We start from the raw sequence: 23644 nt of genomic DNA, 5'->3' as shown, positions 1-23644 counted from the left end.
CTCCCCACAAACCCATGTTAAATCTGCACCCACTGGTGATGGTCTCGGGATGTGGGCTCTTCAGGAGGTGGTTAGGTCCAGAGAATGAAGCCCTCATCACTAAGATTAACATCCTTATAAGGGCCTGAGTTAGAAATCCTTCTAACTCCAAGGTTATTGTGAGATGGCCAGCTATGAGGAATGATCCTTAATAGACCCTGAATCTACAGACACCTTGATTGTGAACTTTCTAGTCTCCAGAACCTTGAACAATAAACGCTTAGTTTTCATTAAAGCCACTCAGTTTATAGTAATTTGCTTTATTAGCCTACAAGACTAAGATAATCCCAACGCCCAGGGAAGGGCCTGCTCCCTATTCTTTGTAAACACACTGAAAAATGAACTTCAGCCTTCATCGTTTCATAGTCTTTTATTTCCACACTCTTATGTGACATTTGCAGCACAGGTCAGTCAATCTCACTGGGACAGAAAACCCACACCTGGAAGGTGTCCTGTATGCTTACAGGATTTGGTTACAGGCACTTATGAGACAAGCCCGGGACTCGGGGTGGGGGGGACAGGAACGGGGACAGGACGGACTCGTCTATGTCTCCTGCTGGGGGCAGGGGGAATGGGCTTCATTTACACCAAGAACTGCCTGGGTTAGTGCCAGAGCAGTGGGCGGAAGTGACAGCGACGCCCAAGGCCTTCCCTGTAGTCTCCCCCAAAGGCCACTATGCTACTCTGATAAAAAAGCACAATGGACCACAGGACCCTCCAACAGAACTGTTCTACAGACATAAACTCTTAACAATTAAAAAAGTCTGTAAAACAGTATGTAGAAATTCTGTGCTTAGAGTTAATAAACACCAAAGTCATCAAAGAGTTAAAAATACAATGCTAATATTACTAAAAGGCAAACTTGGGCTCACAATCACTACTTATGGTGAGATCATAAGCCAACCTGAAAGGACCTAAAAACTAAAACTATTATCAGCCAAGGATTAAGATTGTAGCTTCAAGTCAGGCCTGGCAATATAGACCTGTAATCCCAGCTGCTCAGGAGACTGAGACAGAATGTAATTTAGCAAAACTCTGCCTCATAATAAAAACATTTTAAAAGGGCTGGGGGTGTAGTTCAGTGGTAGAGTGTTTGCCTAGCAAGCACAAGGCCCATCCCCAGCACTAGGGGAGAAAAGAAAAGAAAAAAAAAAAAAAAGAAAAAAGACTTAACTTCACTGAGAAGCCACATTAAATAGTTCATTAAAAGTTTTGTTTAAAAAAGACTTTCCAAACAGCTCCACCAGAAAGGCCTAATGCACCTTGGCCACACTCATTGCCGGCCGGTGAACAAGGAACCCAGGGTGACAAAGATGGAGGGGGTAGTAGCCGGGGGCTTGGAGGAAGTGGAGTATTGGATGAGGTACTCAGGGTAAACTTGATGCTTCTCAAAAACTACAAAGATGGATGGGTCGGACATGCTGTTCACGCAGCTGTCATAGAAGGCACTGCTCTGGCCCTCCTTGGCTGGAGGGCGGACGAAAGCAGCATTGCCCCTGATGAAGTCTCCCACCAGCACCCGGGCCAGGAACATGGTGTGGGAATGCGTGTCGGACTTGCTGTAGTGGTGGGAATAGGCAGCGTCTCTCGCAAAGTAGCTCCCTGAAATGATACACACAGGCTCCACAGGGCACTGGAAGGGCACATCCTGGCAATGTGGTGCCAGCAGTCTCTGCTCTTCCAACACCCCCTCTTCTACTCCAGTTCTCTACCTTCTTCGTCACTGCTGGAAGTCATCAACACCTCTCTATGTAGCAGGGCACGAGAGGATGTCCCCTAACTCAAACTAATCTTAACTCTGAATCCAGCAAAAACCTCGAGTCAATACTTGGTTCTGGACTTCAGTTTCCCACCTACAGAATAGGGCTGCCCCACCCCGCCTCAGTGGGTACCATGGAAAAGGAGCACTGTTCTTCCTACTGAGCCATTCTACAGACACCAGTAGCCCAACCTATAGAACAATGATTCTTCTCAAATGGGAACCTGAACTAGAAGCTGCTCCCACTCACAGGGCTTACTAACCTATCAGCAGCTTGTCAATCCCACAAATGTCACATCAGACTGAAACTGATAATCAGGTAGTCCATGGAGTTCAAGTCAAACAAACAGATTCTTTTGGGTTTTGTTTGTTTGTTTCTTGAGATATGGTCTCTCTACATAGCCCTGGCTCTCCTGGAACTCATGTAGATAAGGATGACTTCAAACTCAAAGAGATCCACCTGCCTTCTTCGTAAGGAGTGTTGGAAGGTGCAAGAGAACCACAGATGCCAGTTACTTAAAAATGGTTCAGAAAATGAAAAGATGAAAGAAGCCAACATGGCAACATGTTAAAATTGAGGAATGTGGATACAATTTATGCAAGAATCACTATACATACATGTGTGTATAAATACATAAACACACAGCTTGCAACTTTGCTGTGAGTTTGAAATTACTACCAAATAATGTTTTAAAATAACTAAGAGAGAAAAAAAAATGCCTAGAGAATTCATATGTGCTTGATGGAACGACACTCTCTGGTTTCTATTCTAAGGATGTCATTAAGGCACAGCCTAGGGTGCTCAGCAAGGTTAGAAAGGTATAGTTGCTCTCCTCTTCCAACTCTCACTACCTCCCAGAGCCTCCACTCTACCAGAAACAAGTCCCAGTGAGCAGGACTGCCCTGCCATAAGCTGACTGAGCTCTCCATCAGACATAATGGATCACACATAATGATGGAGCCGTTCCCACCGGGCACGGGCAGCTCAGGGTGGAGCCGTCCCCACCGGGCAAGGGCAGAGGCACTGCACTTGTTCACTGACAGCACGGAATGGCCGGCTCCTCCTGTAGCCTCTGTGAGGCTGTCTTCAAGCAGTTTCCCAGCTGCTGGTGGAGCCAGCCCTGCCTTACCTTTGCCATAGGATGTGCCATGCAGACCACAGACCCGCCAGTCAAAGTTCTGCTGGCAGATGGCATCCACAAAGCTGGTGTTGGTACCATGGAACAGCTGCCTCTCGTCTACTTCCTTCCCTCCATTTTGTTTCTGCATCTGCCCTTTTTGCCTAGAATGGTAGAAACATGCATGCTGAAGGAAGAAGATGTTGACCACCAAAGAACAGCTTCCTGGACCCATTTTCTAAAAAGAAAAGAAGTATCATGTGACCAGAAGAAGGCTGTGGCTTCCCTGGCCAACCCCTGGAGGATCAAGCCACAGAGCACAGAATGGAGAGAAGCTGGGCTGGGTCTGGTCAAAGAGCGAGAGGTTCCAGAAGCAGAACAGCTCTTGGAAGCTCCTGAGTGGAGCTGAAGCTGAGAAGCTGGGGAAGGTTGTGAGGCTGCTGGTCTGGGGGTGAGGAGCATTCACCCTCAGAGCCCATCCTCCCCCTCTACTATGAGGGGCTCCATCACTGCAGAGAGGTATGTACTGTCCCAGACCCGTGTGAGGCCAAGTCAGCAGGCCCCAGGCATCATGGAGAGCCATGATGAATTTCTACCCTATGTGGAGAAAAGGTGGGTGAACATGAGCATGCTGGTCCTCGTGGGAAGAATAAACAAACAAACAAATAAATAAATGAGGCCCCTCCACTCTCTAACTACAACTTGAAGTTCTTAAGGCTGATAGCGTGAGTGAACTGTCTTGCTCTGTCCCGCTGATCTTCAGAAAGTCAGAATGGACAAGGTTTACCAGTCACAATGAGAACAGGGCCAATGCTAGGGAAGCTTCAGTCCCTTCACCTTGGCAGAGGGCTGCTCCATCACACAGCCTTACTTACTGGGAAAGTAAGAGCAGAGACAGTTCATGACATACAACGGCACTGGGTGAGCATGCTGCTGCCTCTGACTGTCCTGGAGAGGCAGGGCACGCTGATAAGCAGCCAGCAGGGTAAGAAAGACAACTATCAGTCACACACATACCACTGGTAGACTTCCCACAGGCCCAGGTTCTGGATCCGCTCGATCTTTTGAACATAGAAAGGTAGTGTGCGGTTGAAGAGGTTCCACACCTTCTGGTACTCTTCTGAGGAAGAACTGAGAATAATCTTCTACAAGGGGAAAATAATTTTCCTATGTTATCGTCAGATGACTCAAATCTATGAACTGTCTTGAGATCACTGGAAATCTCTGTAACTTCAAGAGAAAGCCGAAGAGTGATGGTTTGGCCCTCTTCTCTGAGATGCAGTTTCTCCAGATAGGAAAAACTGTTTTCAGAGTATAGTAATTTCCCTCTTATTCACTTTGAAAATGGTTCCTAGGTCAGCTGGTGGTGCCTAATCTACCCATCTTAAGTATCTCCAGGATGTTGCTGTTACTGTTTTATACCCCACACAGGCCAAAGACAAGAAAGTAGAGCACATGGCCGGCAAGAACTAGTATCAACAAAGGTGTGTGCGCTCCTCTAGCCCTGCACATGCTGCCGCCTGCTTCCTGTGTGCTTTGAGCTCTATAAGAGACATCCTCCCACGACAGGCTCCATATTGGAAAAGCCGTCTGCAGTGTCTGGAATGCTCCCAGCCCTGGAAATCAGCCAAGGTGCCTCCCACTGATGGAGCACCAGGGACATTCGTCAAGATAGTATTCTGCTCAGCACCACTCCAAGATGAGCTACTGAATCGCCCTCCTGTCCACTACTGTCCAGTGTCTTCCCCTCTACATGTCCCTCATCACACTCAAATACTCCCGTTTCTTTTCATTCCTTAGTGAAACAGATGTATTGATCCAGCCCTGCTTGGAAGCTCCTTACTTCTGCCCTCCCTAGCCAATGTCACAGCTCATATTTTCCCTTACACTAACCACCTCCTTTCCCTAAGAGCTACAGTCAACCCATACATACAACCCATAGTCACCCAGTATGAAAACCCCAAGATCTACAGAAACAAAACAGAAAGTCCACATACATCCCCACCCTCCAGTGCCACGAGCCATCCATCTTTATAGAACCCCTTCTGTCCAGCTCCAGGGGGTGTGAATCCCATACCTTAAATCCTAGGTCTGGCAGGGCTGCAGGGTCCCAGTAGTCTGGGATGCTCTTTGGGACTTGAAACTTAGTATTGCTACAAAAGGTAAGCAAAACCACTTAATTCGTAGACATATGGAAATCACAGGTGATCTCTATTCACCAATATCACTAGTCCTGAGTCTTAGCATAATATATTTTAAGAAATAGAGGACAAGGAAGTACATAGCAAAATATCTACAGCATAAGAGCACTTTCATCTTGCCTACCAGCCAAGGCAAAAAGCCATCAGTCCTGAGAGATGCACTTCTCACCTGCATCCCGCCAACCCCACAGAAAGGACAGAGTACTTCAATAAAGCAGTAGACACGGGCCCCAGCCTTTACCAAAGTCTTGAAATTCAAAAAATACCAAAGACTTTTTTGAAGCCTTAATGATATACACTTGATATAAAGAAAATATTTTTAAAACAGTAAAATTGGCTCCCAAACCCACTTTGTAACAGAAATTTGAGTTAAGCTGATGAGAGGGTACTTGTGGTCTGTTGTTTGTCCTTAAATGTGCATTCTTTTTTGCAATTCACACACACACACACACACACACACACACACACACACACACACTGCTAAATTAAAGGGTGTCATGTAACAGAGGCATTACATTACCTTCTAAAAATATAAACAAATAAAAGTAGTACTAAAAACTGCCTCAAAGGGCTTAGAAACATCACTATGAGAAGTACCATCCGCTCATTTCCCTTACATTGAAACCTCCCCTGTCCTTCCCACAGCAGATCTACGTTCTGTTTCTGCTGGCATGGGGTATGTCCCTTCATCACAAGCCTCCAGGAAATCTCACAAATACTTTTCCTAGGAAAAACGTCACAGTTTAAAAATAATTAAGCAAGGATCCAAAAGCAAGAACCAGCCACAAGGTTCTTTTCACCTATTTCACCTAGGAAGATGAAATTATCAGACAGATTACAATCAGTGTTTATTCTTCCTATGCTTAAAACAAAACACTTGGAACAAACATGTAGGAAAACAGAAAAAGACCTACAAGAACCTAACAAGAACCAAGCAGAACTGCTAGAAAAACAGTGAATCCTTGACAATAGAAACTCAATGTCTAACTCGCAGATTCACCCACCTCAAGAGTGAAGTGAGCTGAAAGATGTGTGGATGAAAGTATTTAGAAACTGGTCCAGAGAGCAAGGGCATGATGGGAAATGTGAGAGAAAGGCCTAGTGGGAACCTAAGGAAGCTCTAAACAGGACAGAACTGGTGAGACATATTAACCACAGCTTTAAGAAGCCCACAGAATCTCAGTCAGAAGAAATACAAACACATGCCTAGATACAGCAGAATGAAGTACAGAACACCAGGACCTTTAAAATTAGCCAGAGGGGATTAAAAACAAAGTGACAGCATCCATCGAAAAGTACTAGTTAGACCTACAATGCTACCTCAGAAGCTACACCGAGAAGCAGAAACCAGTAGAGACTGGTGAGCTCTCGGTGCTTGCGTTCTACAGAGACAGGAACTACAGCGCCGAACAGTCTATACCCAGTAAAACCATCTTTCAAAGACAAAATAAAGACATTCAGACTAACTAGAAACAATCATCTCTCTCTTCCACAAGAAATCTTATCTAAGGAATTTGAAAAGACAAGTCAAGGTTAAAATGTGCATAATTTAATGAAGGCTTCACAGTACAGAACAGGTGTCTCTTAAAGTTAAAACAAAAAAATATTTGGGAAATTATGAAGGTCCTTACAATAGGAAAGCAAAGACATTCATTTTTGCCTAAGTGAAGAACACACAGACTTTCTTACACCGTTTCTAACACACCGTACAACTTCCAAACTAGTAGTGAGGAAAATAAAACATATTTTTTTAAAAATCAAAAAATCTTCACGTTTTTAATACATTTAATTTGTGTCTGCATGTGTGCATATGTGTGTGCATGTGGAAGCCACAAGGAAATTTCTAGTTGTTTTTCTCCTACCACCTTGCGTGGGTCCTTGGGATTGAACTTGGGTGTGTCAAGTTTAGCAGCAAGCCTGCGGCGGTGGTGGCGCACGCCTTTAATCCCAGCACTGGAGGCGGATCTCTGTGAGTTCAAGGCCAGCCTGGGCTACCAGGTGAATTCCAGGAAAGGCGCAAAGCTACACAGAGAAACCCTGTCTCAAAAAAACAAAAAAAAAAAAAAAAAAAAAAAAAAAAAAAAAAAGTTTAGCAGCAAATGTCTTTACCTACTGAGCCATATTACCAGCCCTGGATTATGTTAATTGAAAGTAGAACTAAACTCAATGTATACAAATGCAGTTTCAAATTTTACATTAAATGATGCTCCTACAGACTAAGGTATGACTCATGTGTGCCCAGGCAGCCACTGTTGCTAGAGTTACTGAGTAACTAGCTACTGTCATAAGGGTTGAGGAAGGAACTAGGCACCTCACCTGCATAGGCAGGATGCAGGATACAGCAGTCAGCTCACAGCTCACTGAGGAGTAGGACTTGAATCATTTGTACCTTATTTTGTATCTGATCAAAATAACTACTTTTTGTAGTTATTTTGTGCCTTGCATTGCACATGCCACGCATGTCTGCTTATGGTCCCCTAAAAACTAAATTAGATGATGACACAAGAAATTCAGTCTCAGAAAAGAAACAGAAAAGGCTTTTCCAAATTTTGCTTAGGGAAAGAATAAAAATGACTTCATGTAACTTTTGTAGGCCCATCACAAACAATCACAACTAAGCCTAGAAACAACACCAAAGACACTGACATTGAACCAAAACAGTTAAAAAAAAAAAGTTCTAATGAAAAATACCTTATGAATAGCAAGATAATAAAGCAGATAAAAAGCCAAGAGGGTGTATTTAGAGTTTATAAAAGCAGTCAAGGGCTAAAAAGCAGGCAGAGGCAGGCAGCTCTCTGTGAGTTTGAGGCCAATCTGGGCTACAAAGTGAGTTCCAGGATAGGCTCCAAAGTTACAGAGAAACCCCGTCTTGAAAAACCGAAGGGGGTGGTGAGGGAGTCCTAACAGATTAAAAAGAGCTCTCGGGGCTGGGAAGCCGTTTCATCTGTTTCATTCAGTGAAGTGCTTGCTGTGTAAGTATGAGGACCTGAGTGTGAACCCCAGGAACCCACAATGGAAGGGGAACCAAAGCCCAAAGTTTTCTCTCACCCTTCTATGCTTGAGCCATGAATATGCAAATCTGTTTTCATCATACATACAATCATAATAAATAAAATTTAAATTAAAAAAAGACCCAGGCAGTGGTGGTGCACACCATTAGTCCCAGCACTCAGGAGGCAGAGACAGGCAGATCTCTGTGAGTCTGAAGTCAGCCTGGTCAACAGAGCGACTTCCAGGACGGCCAGGGCAGTTACACAGAGAAATCCTGTCTCAAAAACAAAAAGACAGTCCACAGAAGGAAAAAAAGGATTTGGAGAATTATCCCTTATGTTTTAAAAAAATATACTCAATCTCATTCATAAAAGTAAGCAACTGGGGGATGGAGAGGTGGTTCAGTGGTTAGGAGCACTGACTGTTCTTCCAGAGGATCTGAGTTTAGTTCCCAGCACCCACATGGCAGCTTAAAACTGTCAAAACACTAATGCACATAAAAATTTAAAAAGAAAAAAAAGTAAGCCAACTGAAGTACACTATGAGAATGGCAGAAGCCCCAGGGCTTGATGATTCACAAAAGGCAAGGCCAAGGAAAATTCATAAATTGTGATTTTGCTGGGTGGCCATAGTGTCCAAGTTCATGGAAAGGAACTCAATTTGCCTTTTGACTCTGACCTGACAACCAACCTCCAAGCACACCAGAGGGTTCTCTGTAGCATTGCATTTTGTAATAGTGAATTACTGAAGATACAAACATCCAAGAAAGGGGAACAAGTTAATATACAAACTACGTTTATATAATGTAGTTTAATAACACTATATTGTATACAAAAGCTAATAAACCACCCAAGCAGAAGTAGATTAAAGAAGTCTTCAGTAATCTGAACAGAGCAATTACCAGGATATCTTTAAGATTTTTTTTAAAGGTTCAGAATGGTGTATATATATAGTAAGCTACCATTTATGTAAGCAAAGATAGGAAGCAGGCAGATGGCTTTATGAGTACCTGTACATATATATATACTATTTTATTTTTGCAAAGGCGAACACAGAAAAGAGCAATTAGAAGCAAACAAAAATGGTTACCACAATGGGAGCAGGTTTGAGATAACACAGATACAAACTACTGAGTATGTTGTATTATAGAGCTCTGACTTTTAAATAAGTACATGTTTTTTTTTTTTTTTTTTTTTTTTTTTTTTTTTTTAACATTTTCTTTTTTTTCTGACTACTTTAGATGCTCAACTACAGATCGCTCTCTCTGATGCTGATTAAATCCACACGCATAAGTACATGTTTTACATTTCATCAAAAATAAACTTTAATTAGAGGAGGAAAAAGGAGGGCATATTCTCAAGAAATTATGTTGCTGTATTTGAGTCACAAGGCATTGCTTCTTGGACTGATAATACACTTTTCGTCTTACTTATTCCAATTCTTTTTTAAATGACCTCTGTTTTACAAATACAATCAATAAACTTTACCTTCAAAGTCTCCAGAGAACCAACAAAACCAAAGTGATCCTGGCTTTTCAGGCTAATAAAGCTTAGGCAGCTAACAACATTGTTATCTTGAAGTCCCAGCACTGGCCATGGCAGACCAAGACTCTAAGGGGAACTTGGTACATCTTCATTGTCCAGGCCACCTTCTTCTAGTGCATAGCCAGCTCCAATCCCATCACGCCTGGCCAAGACTAAACCATTCTTGCTTTTAAAGAGATTTGATCAGTACAGCGCTCAAGAATTTCCCACCGCTGCAGAAAGTCTCTCTCCTCCCTTATATGCTGCCTATGGGTTCAATCAGATGCTCCTGGCAGCCATCCTGTGACACAAGAAACCCACTGTGGCCGGGTGCCTTTAATCCCAGCACTAGGGAGGCAGAGCCAGGTGGATCTCTCTGAGTTTGAGGCCAGAGTGAGATCCAGGACAGGCACCAAGACTACATAGAGAAATCCTGTCTTGAAAAAAATCAAAACACACAAAAAAGTTAAAAAAGAAAAGAAATCCACTGTGAAGTGAAGCTGGTTTGCTAATGACTATTGAATCATTTTCTTTCTTTCTTTGTATTTGTTTTTTTTGTTTTTGTTTTGTTTTGTTTTTTTCAAGACAGAGTTTCTCTGTGTAATAGGTTTGGCTGGCAAAAAACTCACTTTGTAGACCAGGCTGGCCTCTAACTTACAGAGATCTGCCTGACTCTGCCTCCCAATTGCTGGGATTAAAGGTGTGATGGCATACACTGGCAACTTCACCATTTTTTAAAGATTCAGGTCTATAATTCAGTTGTCACACTTAAAGACAAACTGATGGGCTGGCTTCTAATCTAGTCAGGTTTGCACATCCCAACAGACAGCCTTGTGACTTTTAGATGAAACCCACAATGCTAATTCTCACTATGGCTCAAAGACTTTCCCAAGTAGAAGGTTTGGGGTTTTTGTTGTTGTTGTTGTTGTTTTTGGTTTTGGTTTTTTTTTTTGAGACAGGGCTTCTTTGTGTAACTGTCCTAGAACTAGCTCTGTAGACCAGACTGACCTCGAACTCAGAGATCTGCCTGCCTCTGCTTCCCTAGTGCAGGGACTAGAGGCGTGCGCCACCACAGCCTGGTTCCCAACTAGTAGGTTTAATGACAGTAGTATGCCAGTCATGCATGCCAGTCAGTACCCTTTCATGTAGTCTGAGAAGCTTCCTGTTCCTGGCAGCAAAGCACTCTCCAACTGAACCCATACACCAAGCAAGCTCACAAATGTTAACTTACCAGGACTGCTTCATCTGAACATCCTTGGGAGACACATACTTGGGTCTGCGACAAACCTTTCTGACAGTGCCATACACAAGGTTTTTCTGCAGAAAGGCTGAAAAAAAAAATCAGATGTGTGTGCATGCACAGCAGTAATGTTCTGTAAACATAAATTAAATGGGTTGGACAGATAATCCAACATATAAAACCCAAGATCAGTCTTAAAGATAAGGCAATTTTACACATTTCAAATAGTCATAAAGAAAATAGGTATCCTTAGGAGACTGAGTTTAATGAATAGAGAAATGATTAGTAATTGGTGTATCAATTACACATGAATGCTTTTGAATTGTTCCTTCCAATAATATTTAAATTATTGTTTTGCTTAGCAATTTTTTCCAGCTTGGATGTAAAGAAGTTCCAGCCAAGCCTGAGACCAAATTACCACATCTTGAGTTAATGCAATTTATAGGTAATAATTTTGCCCTTACGACTGTTCTTAAATTTGAGTAAGCTGACTCTATAGCAGTGTTTATCAATCTTTTCAAATCCATGTTCTCTTTAATAAACAACATTTGACCCACCCTCAATCTCAGGTTCATCCCAAGAATAGAGGATGAGTATCCACCCACATTTGCATTGAAAATGACAAATATCTAGAAGTTATGTTTCCTATTAAGAAACCCCTATCAAGTGCTACTTTCATACTTAAATATGTAAACCAATTTTTATTTTCACTTTAGGAACCTTTTAACACTAAGGATGATAGGTGTCTGGAATTCACCTGCCTTTGAACATAACTACATAATAATCTGAGGATGTGTCCCTTGCACTACAGCTATCCTCGTTATCTCCTGGAGTCTACTATTCACCCAGCTTCCATAACCCTTCTATCACCCATCATCCAACCCTCCACTGACGCTTTGCTCATTAACACACTTGGCTTATTAAATGACCTTTCAATAGTAAAAATGGGCTATTCAGCATATATGAACTGGTTAAGAATATGTTAGACACTTTCTCTGACCTTCCATGGGGAAATAAGGGCCCCTTTCCCTAATAACCTGGTTGTTTCCTTAATTTACACTGGGACACATCCCTAAGTGAGCTTGCTGTGGGGGATTCTGCTGTTGACAGCCAGGAACAAGATATCATTACTCTGTTTCTGGAAACTTGACTATCACTTTGAGTTTGAGTTACTCTTTCATGATAAGAATCCTTCCCAGAGCTGGTCTCCCCAACCCTGTAGACTAGGTCATTTGGGCTGCTGTGTATATACATTCCTGACAATCAGGAAGTGTATATGGCAGAGTCTGGTTTGAGATTCTCTTTCATTATACATAGTAGAGACTGTGTAGGTGAAGCCAATGACTTCCATCCTCCTCCTCTTTTTTTTTTTTTTTTTTTTTTTGTTTGTTTTTGTTTTTCAAGACAGGGTTTCTCTGTGTTGTTTTGGAGCCTGTCCTGGGTCTCACTCTGTAGACCAGGCTAGCCTCGAACTCACAGAAAATCTGCCTGGCTCTGCTTCCTGAGTGTTGGGATTAAATGCACATGCCACCACCACCTGGCCCATCCCTTTCTTTTATAGGTACTATCATCTACCAAAAACTAAAAGAATCAAGCAACAGGTGAACTGTGAACAGGCCACTATGAGCATGCTTTTTCAAGCTACATCCTTGTCCTGAAAGTCTGCTCTATCTCCAGGGAAAAAGTCCAAGTTGAGAACTAGAAAGGTATGTCTGACATTTTTGTTGTATCTGTTTGACATTTTCTAGATATTTTAAACTGTGGTTAGTGGCAGCCAGGAGTGACCGCTGCATAAAATGGGTCTTTAAGCAGTCCTGCCTTTTCTACCCCGTCCTCTTCTACACACTGTCATCAGTCCTGCCTTTTCTACCCCGTCCTCTTCTATACACTGTCATCAATTATAATGACTGTCATTTGTAACACTCATGGTCTTGGTTGTTTCCTCCAGTAGAAGTCATTCCCCTAAAGAACAGAAGAAACTTCTCTGAGGGGCAAGACAAGCATCAGGAGTGTTCCTTAAACAAAACCACAAGTGCTACAAAACCACAAACCAAAAATAACTGGCCAAAAACAAGCAACCAAGTGGTTTTAGGACAATTCACCAATGGCACTTTGCTGCTTTCCACACAGAACAGAGTATATAAAATAGCAAGGATAGTACATTGTGCCAAGGCAAGTCCTCTGATTCTCTTTAACATGCTGGATTTGCAGCGGGGTGGTGGAGCATGCCTTTAATCCCAGCACTCGGGAGGTAGAGCCAGGCGGATCTCTGTGAGTTTGAGGCCAGCCTGGTCTACAGGCTCCGAAGCTATACAGAGAAACCCTGTCAAAAACAAAACAAAACAAAACAAAACAAAACAAAACAACCATGCTGGATTTGCAAGGTGCCAGATGTCAAACAGTAAACGTAAGCAAAGGTGACCTGAGCGGAGGTGGATGAGTATCTTTCTTTGCAGGAGATGGCATTAGAAACCACAGCACAACTAACACTTGAAACATTGTCACAGATCAGTCACTGAGGAACTGGCCAATGGGTGACTGGTCTGCTTCTGTCTGTTAAGGTATATTGGAAAAAATCATCTCAGCTCCAGCTCTAGATACTAACTACACATACAGAACTTGTAATTAGTGTGTCCTACATCATCAAGGCTAAAGGTACCTACAGAAAAGGCAGTAGCTTCGGTCCTATACCAGGAAGAAGGAGGCGACCCTGCATAATGGAGCCACTTAGGCCTTGTCAGAGACAGGTTAACCTCCAGACCCAGAACAGCCACTGTTCTCAGGGCCCTGTCCCTCCAGGTGTCCCCTTGACAGTGCAGGTCAGTGTCATCTGTTGATGGGTCTAGCTGCCTTTTGGGATAGATACACCCTCCTTTCCTTTCTTATACCAGCCCAGGACCCCAGGTTAATATGGGAGAGCTAGACTCACTCCTCAAGGAAAGGATACCTTTGAAGTCTAACTCGTAGCTGTGTTTTCCAGCCTGGAACTTCAAGGTGGCTGCCTGGGAATCAGCCCCTGGGTCACAAAATGCCAGGTAAGCCTTTTCCACGTCACTGCTGCTGATGGTGGTCACAGGGTGCACTGTACCCTGTAAGGGGAAATCCAGAGATGTCATGAGGCAAGAGGCTGTAGTGATGGCAAAGATGCTAGTCAAGGCAGCCCCTGTTCTAGACAGATGACCTTATTATAGGGAAAGAGGAGGGGGCAGGGAGCAAGGGAGCAGGGGGAGGGGTGGGGGATTTGGAAGGGAAGTGACATGACTCTCCTGAAGCTATTCTTGTGAACAGAAGACAGTACGAATAGGTCCTGCTAAGCAGGGTAACCAGGATGCAAGCAATAAAAAAGCATAGGACAGCAAGATGGCTCAGCAGGAAAAGGTACTTGCCACCAAGGCAGATAACTTAAGTTCAATCCTTAGAACACATGATAGAGAGAATCAACTGCCAGGATTTGTCCTTCGACTTCCACATCCACGCAGTGGCATGAGCACCACACCACACACACACACACCCACACACACACACACATATACACAAATACAAATACAAGCATTTTAAACATTCTTCAGAATAGATGGTACAAACGACGGCAAACCACCAACAGCGAATTCACCTAGGCTCCTCGTAACCATCCGCTAACCAATGAGCTCAGGAAAGGCTTCTTCTACTGCTAGGGCTGGTCTCATTCCCTTCTCCCTCCAGTCAGGCTGAGTCCTTTTCTGTGTTGTTCTTTCTCTAGTCTCTTGGAGGACCTTCTACTTTTCCAGTTATTTATTTCAATCCCTCATTTTCTCTGCACTTACCTACTAGAAAATATTTGGGATTGGATGGACTAAATGTAAATTCTGAGTTTTTGCTATGATTTAGATATGGCTTGTCTCTCAGGGGTTTATGTTCTAAAGCATAGTCTCCAGGACGGGGTGGAGCTTTAAGAAGGAAGGAGGACCTGAGGCTGTAGGGATGGCTCAGAGGCTAAGAGAACTTATTGCTATTGCTGAGGACCTAGGTTTAATTCTCAGTGCTCACTTGGCAGCTAACTGGTCTGTCACTTGAGTTGGTTCCAATGGTATCTGAGGCCCTCTCTGGCTTCTGCAGGTACACGGTATGCAGGCAAAATATCCACATACAGAAGATAAAAAGAAATCTCTTCACTAATCACAAGTTCTACAATGTATGGACAAAACAATAAATCAAACAAAATCTGTCCCTGCTTCTCAGAAACAGTACAGCAAGAAAGGAGGGAAAATAAAAAGCAAGTAGTTAGATCAATACATCGTGTTCAAGTGTCCCATGGTTCTTTGGGTGACAGAGAAGCTACAGGCACTTGCTGAGAATGACCTCTGCTGAGGCACAACCCAGCCAAGCTTCCTGGAAGAAAACAAATACAAGTCAAGGCCTAAGCCTGAGAAGAACGGCTTGGCTCTGTGAAGATGGTCAGGGAAGGGGTAGTAGGCATACGGTTTGGAAGGAATGTATTTTATGGTCCTATAATAGTGCCCAAGTTTCTCCCTTTAAACTATCATACTCCAAAACTAAATTATTAGGTTATAATTTGGAAGAATGAGGAGGCAGTATATAAATCCCTTCCAGACAGTGAAGGGGAAAAAAGAGAAAATAGATCCTTTCAGTCGAAAGAAATGAAGGAAAGAATTAGCAGAGAAGAGACATGGAGTCAGACTCCTATCTTAAGCCTCTGCCCCAAACCTTAAGGTCAAAAGTCCTTAACACAGGTTATCCCAGGGAAGACAAGGAAGACAGCCAAACGGAAAGCAAAAGCAAAGGGATGTTGGCTGCAATCTGGAAGAAGAGACCAGTGGTTAAGCTGAGGAAACCCAAGGTTAGCACTTTGAAAGACTAGTAAGATTTGGAGGAATGAAAAATCCCCGTGTGTTCTAAGGTGGGTCTGGTTGATTCTGACATTAAATTCTGAGGTACATTCTAAACTCAGAAACAAAGGTAGCTGTTCTGAAAATCAAGAGAAAACTGGTTTGAAACTGGAAGTTAGTGGGTGGGGACAACGACGATGACGACAAAGAACCTGGTTATATGAAAAGAGATCGCCCCCAAGGCTATACAGCCCCCACTGTAAAGGAGACCTAAGAGCCCACTGAGCCCCTGTGTCTCCACACCCTAACAGCATGGGCACACCAATGGCATCCACATGCAGTTCATTTCTAGGGATTCACAAATTGTCCTAAACAAGTTTATAGACTGTAAACAAAGAGTAAGAACATGCAAACATGAAGTGTGGACTGTTGGAAAGGAAAAGTCTCCAACCCTGGGCTTGACAGTGCAGGCTGGAAGCCGTCCAGAGATCTACTTTTGCATGAGTGCCATCAGAGCCCTGTGTGTTATATCAACAAGACTGTCCCTGTCTTCCCCCAAGAGCCAGAGATCATCAAATAAAATAGGACTGTTGCCTTTGGTAAGTGTTTCTACCTGTCATTGATCTCAAAATCTTGTAAGCAGGCAAGCCAGACTCACGGAACATGCTCAGCCAGTGTCTCTCTCCTCTCTTCCGTGCTAGGCCCCAGCCTCCTTCTCTCATGCTCCTGACCAATCTGATTAGAAAATGTATCTAAATGAGGCCACATACAGTTAAGACCTTCCAGGATACTGGAGAAGAGAGGAGAAAAAGCAGTAGTGGGGGAGGTAGGCCAGAGCAGCAGGTAAAGCTGGTGCCAGGGAGAAACTATAGAGAGAAAGAGGGTATTCGTCAACAAGGCCAGCACTAACAGTAAAGTAACAAGCTCCAGCTCGCTGGCAAACAGAAGCAGCAATCCCTTCTCTGACAGCCATCTATTTCTGAAGAAGCTGCAATGTACCATTCTAAGCATGGAAGATGCACCCACGGTAAAAGAGAAACATCTCGTCCTCATGGAACGTACATAAAAACGTGATCAGAGAAGAGCATTCTGAGTGTAGTTAAGAACAAGAAACCAAAGCCTCGGTACAACCTCCAACAAGCCAGGAGTGCAAGTACCCATCGGGTCCCACAGGTAATTCTCACTGGGGAAAGGGATCTCTACATAAATGGCTCTCTCTGCAGACTACACTTCTGTATGTCCCCAGAGACTCCTTTTAATCTCAGCCTCTGTAGACACCTTCATAGAATTGGCAGTGAGCTACCCGATTTGCGTTCCAAATCAATAGCTGATATAAATCAATATTCTCACACATTGCTATCTTCTGAAATTGTGGAAACAGGCAAGAAAGGCAATTTGGAAGCCTTCAACTTTATACTACAGTTTAAGCGCTAGCTCCAGAGTTTTTTATTAACTAATAAAATCAATGAAGGAGACTGCCACTATGACAGTTATATCACATTCAATTCTCATGAGCCGAGATGTCTAATCATTCAAAGACGGGCTTGTACAGATGTACTGTCATCCAGATATCTGAGGATCCTGGTGTCTACCAAGTACGCTCCCTGGCATCTTTGTGCTTTTGTTTAGAACGGCTTCTCCATCTTATATGAAACGGTCATCCTTTTCATCATCACACTTACTTGTCTTCCATATTCCTGCCAAGAACCAAACTCATCCATCCAGTACCAAACCCAGTCAGTAGTGAGGATGAAATGCGGGGGTTTGGTGACAGAAGAAGCTGTGGAGAGTCGGCGAGCCACAGTACTACCAAACTTCATGGACTCAAAGTCTAAATCAAAGCGAAAGCTAGCAGCTGACTCTGTGTACAGAATCCTGAAAAAGAAAATGAAGAGATTAAAACTTCACGAATTAAACAACACAGGTCATTCTGCTTCTACCAATGAGGATATGTGATGTGCAAATAATAAACGTGTCATACAGTTTTACAAATGGTTCTAGAGGTAGGGAGACCTGTTTTACAAGATTGTCACTTCTGCTGTGTAAAAACTAAAATCAGGGTGATACAGAAGACTGGTTATCATGAAAATCCTTTCACTGTAAAATTCAGAAAATGCTGACTAAAACATTCCTTTTTCAAAATAATTAGGACTGGGGATGTGGCTAGGGGAGAGCACTGGCCTAGCATGAACTGCCAGTTTGGTCTCCAAGGGTTTGATCTCCAAGGCTACAAAAATAAAATGCATTACTAAGCTGTAAAAAAAGAAGAGAAATCCTTGGAAAACAAACTAACAATAGTTATCATGAACTGAGCCAGCCCCTCCATAAAATAATTTATGTATAGTAGAATCAATCTTTACAACTCTATGGGATCAGTCTATTATCTCCAATGTAACAACTGGAAAACAAAAGCTAAGAGACACATCTGAGCAAAAACAGCCAACAAACAAGGTCTGAAGGAAGCAGTGTGTCAGCACAGCCTGCCTGGCTGCCACCAGACCAGGCTCCTTTCCAAACGGAATGCTGCTCAAAGACCAAAGGAGTCCCAAAACCAGAAACGAAAGTGAGGAGAGTGTCGATGAGCAATGATGTGTTTTCAGCAGCCACAACAGGGAGGTGGGGACACATGCAAATGTGGTATCTGGATAAGAAAGGAGGCCAAGTCCAAGGAGATTTTTTTCCCTCTAGTGTTGGATACCGAGCTAAGGACTTCACACACTAGGAAACCACTCCTCAATTAGCTATATCCCAGCTCTCTTTTCATTTTGAAGTAGTCATTAAGTTGCCCAGGCAGGTCCTGAACTTGTGATCCTCCTGCCTCACCTTCCCAACTAGATGGGATTACAGACCTACACCACAGACCCAGCTCAGAAGAGATACTTCTAGCCAGGCCTGGTAGCACACACCTGTAATCCCAGTACTTAGGAGGTCTAGGCAGGATCAGAAGTTCAAGGTCATTCTCTGCTACTCAGTGAGCTGAGGCCAGCCTGGGTTACTTGAGGCTCCATCTGGACAAAAGAGAGCTTGGGGTGAGGCAGAGGGAGGAGGGGGAAGAGAGACCAGAGACAGGTTTCTGTACAGCTAGGTCCAGGAACACGCCATGTCAGAGCAGTCAGGAAGGACAGTGGCTGCATGCACACTGGCTCTGGAGGGAAGAGAAAAACTTCCCCAGGACTCTCAATCATTCAAGCCTCAAAGTTTGAGAATGGTTCACACTTCTATGTTAGAACCAGCTGTAAAGATAGTGGTTCCCAAAGCCGGGCGGTGGTGGCGCACGCCTTTAATCCCAGAACTCGGGAGGCAGAGCCAGGCAGATCTCTGTGAGTTTGAGGCCAGCCTGGGCTACCAAGTGAGTCCCAGAAAAGGCACAAAGCTACACAGAGAAACCCTGTCTCGAAAACCCAAAAAAAAAAAAAAAAAAAAAAAGATAGTGGTTCTCAGAAAAGCAATAGAATCAGACTACTGAGGCTACAAACTAGCATTCTAAGATACAAACATGTGTAATGTGGTTCTTTTTAGTAATTATCGAAAGTCTAAGTTAGGGTTATGAGACTGAAAAAAACTGACCAGGTAAACTTGATGAAAAACAAGAACTTAGGAATAAGTAATATAACATCATAAATTTTAAAGACACAGATGGGACTCACTGGATCTCAGATGAGGCTGAACTAGTGGCCTGAGACTCTGAGAAGAATTCCCCTAAATGCAGCCAAGAGAAGAAAAGGAATCGAAAGGGAAGTTAGGAGAATAAAAGACAAAGTGAAGACTTCTCAGCCTACCACTTCATCAGAATTCCAGAAAGTGGACATGTGTCTGCATTAAAATCATAAAGACACAGTTCTCCCCAAACTCACGACAGTCGATGTAATTTCAAATAAAAAACACAGCAGAGTTATCTGTCAGCTGATGAAAACTTTAAATTCCTAAAGAGCAAAATGGCAAGATCCAGAAGTAGAAGCAGCAGCAGCAAGAGGATGAGGAGGAGGAAGAGCCTTTGCCTTCCCAGATGCCAGAACTCAGTATTAAGCTCCAATGGGTGAGAGTCAGTGTGGGATTGATACAGACAGGCACTGCCCAGAGGCCAGAAGACAACAGACACAGTGACCAACACAGGAGGCTGGTCACATTCCATCCTTTCCACACTCGCCTTCAGTGCCTCCTGTGCTGCTGAAATAGAAAATGAGCTGAAATGAGCTAAGGTGTGGTAACATTTTACCAAATTTGGCTCTCTTTTGGTGGTTTTAAAATAAGCTTCCAGAAATGAGCAGTCATGAGCTTGTATAATATGAGTGTACTCAGTAGTTTAAATTTTATGGCAGGTATTTTAATCATGAGCAAATTAATTAAAACTTTTCAAAGTAGGTATTGGAGAAACTGAGCTCAAATTTAATCACATAAAAGAGAATTTGAAGATAGTGTTATACTTAAAATCTTCACTTTTAGAAGAAAACTCAGAATTTCTTTTTGTTATTGGAATAAAGGAAGATTATTTCTTTCTTCCTTTCTTTTTTTTTTTTTTTTTTTTGTTTTTGATTTTTGGAGACAGGGTTTCTCTGTGTAGCTTTGGTGCCTGTCCTGGAACTCACTCTGGTAGCCCAGACTGGCCTCAAACTCAGAGATCTGCCTGGCTCTGCCTCCCAAGTGCTGGGATTAAAGGTGTGCGCCACCACCACCTGGCAAAAGGAAGATTTCTTAAGACACATAAAGTACAAAACCATAAAGGAAAAGATGGATAAATATTTCTCTGCATTGAAGACACTAATAGCTGACTAAAAGAGTTGATTTTTGTAACTCACATTTAATATGCAGAAATGTAGAGATTGCCTCAAAATAAATGGATAGGTAAAACACAGCTCTCTTTACTCCCAAATACATTTAAGGATGGACAGTGAACCAAAAACAGTCAATGGACACATGGAAAAATTTTTCTTCACTGAAAATCAGGGCTATGCAAACTGAGAAAACACTTTACACTCTTGACTGGTTAGTATGTAAACATTCAACAGTACCAGAATTGGGGGTCCACGTCATTAAACCCTGCTAATGGGAGTGGGAAGTACTACAGTCACCTGACAAAGTCGGGGACGGACACAGCAGACTCCCCAGAAGACCCCTTTGGAAACTCCCACAGAGACACACGAACAGGTGCACAGAAGATCAGTCCAGCACAGTCCTGGACTGGTGTGGTGGTACAACCCTGTAATCTCAGCCCTTGGGAGGTCTTGGCCAGACTGACAGGTTATGGACAGCCTGTGCTGCACAATGAGACCCTGTCTCAAGCAAAACTGAAAATTTTTAAAAAGCAAAAGGAAAGAAACCACAGTGTTGTGAGACTCCAGGCATGTCAGCACACAGCAAATGGTTCAACTTATAGGTCCAAGAACTAACAACAAAACCAGTCTAAGGTGAGAAAAGTCAGTGAAGACAGCTTTGGAAAGTGAGCTGAATGGAGACTCTTCTAGGGTGATGAGACACTGTGTCTCAATCGGACTGCTGGCTACATAAGCAAATACATTTGTCAAAAGTCACTGAGCTGATATACTTGAAATATTTATACACAACACTGTCTAAAACTTGCTTCAAATAGAAAGATTATGAGTGGTATGTGAGCTATTTAATCTTCCTAAGGGGAATAATTTGTTTCACATTCTTAGCCAATAGCAATTTGCACATATGCACACTAAGTTCAAAATCATTTTAGATATTCAAATTCTCTTCTTAGGCGGCTCAGTGGTTAAGAGCACTTGCTGCTTTTATAGAGGATCAGAGTTTGGTTCCCAGTACCCACAGTGGTAGTTCACAACTGCCTGTAACTCTAGGCCAGGGGATCCAATACCCTTTTGTGACCTATGCGGGCACCTATACTCACATGCACCTATATACACACAGATATACACATAGATATAACCAATAATAAAATAAATACCAAACTCTCTTTTCCTTTTAGTAAAGATTTATTTGTTTTTATTTCATGTCTATGGGTATTTTGTCTGCATATATTCACCAGGTTAGTGCAGTGTCTAAGGAGGCCAGAAGAGGGCATCAGATCCTCTACTACTGGAATTGCAGACCATTATTAGTGATCAAGTGGGTTCAAATGCAGGGGCTCTGGCAGAGCAATGAGTCATAGACTAGGCCACCTCTCCAGTCCATGTCCAAATTAAAAGTTTTTAAATTACCTTTTTAGCAACATATTGCAGCACATTTTAATCCAAGTTATGGCTAAATATTTAAAAGAAGGCTATCTGAGATTTCCTTGTTTAGTATGAATTGGCTGAGTGAAAATGCTAAGAAAAAAACTTAAAAGAATAAAAACATTCAGGTTAAACAGTTTAGCTGTGTGACTTTACGGAAAAGATTAGAAATTCACAAATTATTATCTGGATTTTCTGCAATAATGAATAACTGCATATGTGATCAATCCTAGCAGCAAGTAATTGAGAATACTTGGTCTTGGTACCACCTTCTTTTCTCACAGCTCCTCACTGAATGGAGGAGAGTGGGAGAACAGATAACTGACTGCTAGGATAAACACAGGCTTCCATCTCCCGATCAAGCTGATGTGATGGTGCGTGTGCATGTGTGTGTGTCTGTGTACACATGTGCCTATGTATGCTCGTTCTATTGTTTAAACTAAATCCCTTAGGCTGTACACAAAAGGCCAGGCACAAAGCCTGGATGAGGGGTGCATTTTCATTCTCCTACCTCTCTTTACTGGGGTTACTATAAGCCTCTTCAATAAGCTCCATGTTGTTCAAATCCTTCCATTTGCCTCCATCCAAGAACTGCCACCGATATGGCAAATGGAAATGAACTCTATAGCACTTATCTAAAATAGAAACATAAGCAGTAAGACACCCTAGCAGTAAACAGTGTGTCCCCACCCTACAATTATCGATGGGAGTGGTCCTGATCACTGACCTGAGAACATTCTGAGAAGATATGAGGAAGTTGTGCTTTGTTAGTGCAGTTACAGCTGGGCATCTACATACTGGAATACTAAGGGTCTTATCATGTGTGTCTTTCCTTTAAATGAGACATTTCAATAATTTTTTTTAAAATGTGTAGGTCTAGAATGTCATTTCCTGACTGTAAAGGTGATCATAAGAAGGTCATCGGTCCCAGCCCTACAGGGGTCAGTCAAGATGCTCCTTGTCTCTATGCACACCACAGCATGTGTATGAGCAGATATCAGATTCCAGATTTAACTCCAACAGTCATCTATCCCAGAATCTAGCTTGATGGCTGAGGCCTATAATCCCAGCTACTTGGGAGGCTGAGGCAGGAGGATCACAAATTCAAATTAAAAACAGGGTTGGAAATACAGTTCAGTGACAGAGCACTTGCCTAGCATAGACAAAAACAACCTTAGCTGGGTTCAATCCCTAGTAGGAAGGGAGGGAGGGACGAGAGGTGGGGGAAAGGAGAAATCCATCCGACTTCAACGCATCCCACTGAAGGTGGCTTGGCAATCTAGTTCCAGCTGATGAGATGTCCTCTGGGTACCTGCCTAGAGACTCACCCTTCCTCAACATACCCCAGCGTGTCTGCACATACACTGCTCTGCCCATCAGTGCCCATGTCCTCCCCTTGACTTCTGTCTTTTAGGTGCCACAGGGCGCAGGGCCTCCACTTCAAGCCCTTGCACCCTGCCTCGTCTGGATGGCTCTGACATCCTTTCAAAAGCCCTGTGAGTTCTCAACACATCTGTACAGAGATGGGGGGGGCGGTTTGGAAAAAAGGCCTAGAAAGTTCACTGAATTCTGACATGGAGGTATAGTCAAGATGTAAACTATTAGATACTCAACCAGGTGCAGAATGTTTCTATAAACAAAATAGGAGACAGAGATTAGTAGAACTCTAACTAAATACACGAATATATGCAGATATTTCTTGTAGAGGAATGAGGAAAGACTTCCTCCATTTTGCACGTTTCTAACTGAGTTA

The 23644-nt window shown here is 42.9% G+C and overlaps 1 protein-coding gene across 1 annotated transcript in view; it reads right to left on the bottom strand.

Moving 5' to 3' along the window:
- Positions 1 to 390: 390 nt before the first annotated feature.
- The window catches only part of Parp12 (poly(ADP-ribose) polymerase family member 12), a 37409-nt gene continuing 14155 nt past the window's right edge, over positions 391 to 23644 (bottom strand). The window contains exons 5-12 of the mRNA XM_028889308.2: positions 22403 to 22526; positions 17380 to 17572; positions 13819 to 13960; positions 10863 to 10959; positions 4994 to 5069; positions 3934 to 4061; positions 2929 to 3080; positions 391 to 1641 (exon numbers count right to left, since the gene is read on the bottom strand). Of these exons, the coding sequence (XP_028745141.1) occupies positions 1313 to 1641; positions 2929 to 3080; positions 3934 to 4061; positions 4994 to 5069; positions 10863 to 10959; positions 13819 to 13960; positions 17380 to 17572; positions 22403 to 22526 (1241 nt within the window). The 3' untranslated portion in view covers positions 391 to 1312. The remainder of the gene's footprint in view (positions 1642 to 2928; positions 3081 to 3933; positions 4062 to 4993; positions 5070 to 10862; positions 10960 to 13818; positions 13961 to 17379; positions 17573 to 22402; positions 22527 to 23644) is intronic.

This window comes from Peromyscus leucopus, chromosome 3, assembly GCF_004664715.2.
Source record: "Peromyscus leucopus breed LL Stock chromosome 3, UCI_PerLeu_2.1, whole genome shotgun sequence".
NCBI lineage: Eukaryota > Metazoa > Chordata > Mammalia > Rodentia > Cricetidae > Peromyscus > Peromyscus leucopus.
Note: the sequence above shows the minus strand (reverse complement) of the source record. Positions and strands in the feature narration are given on the sequence as shown.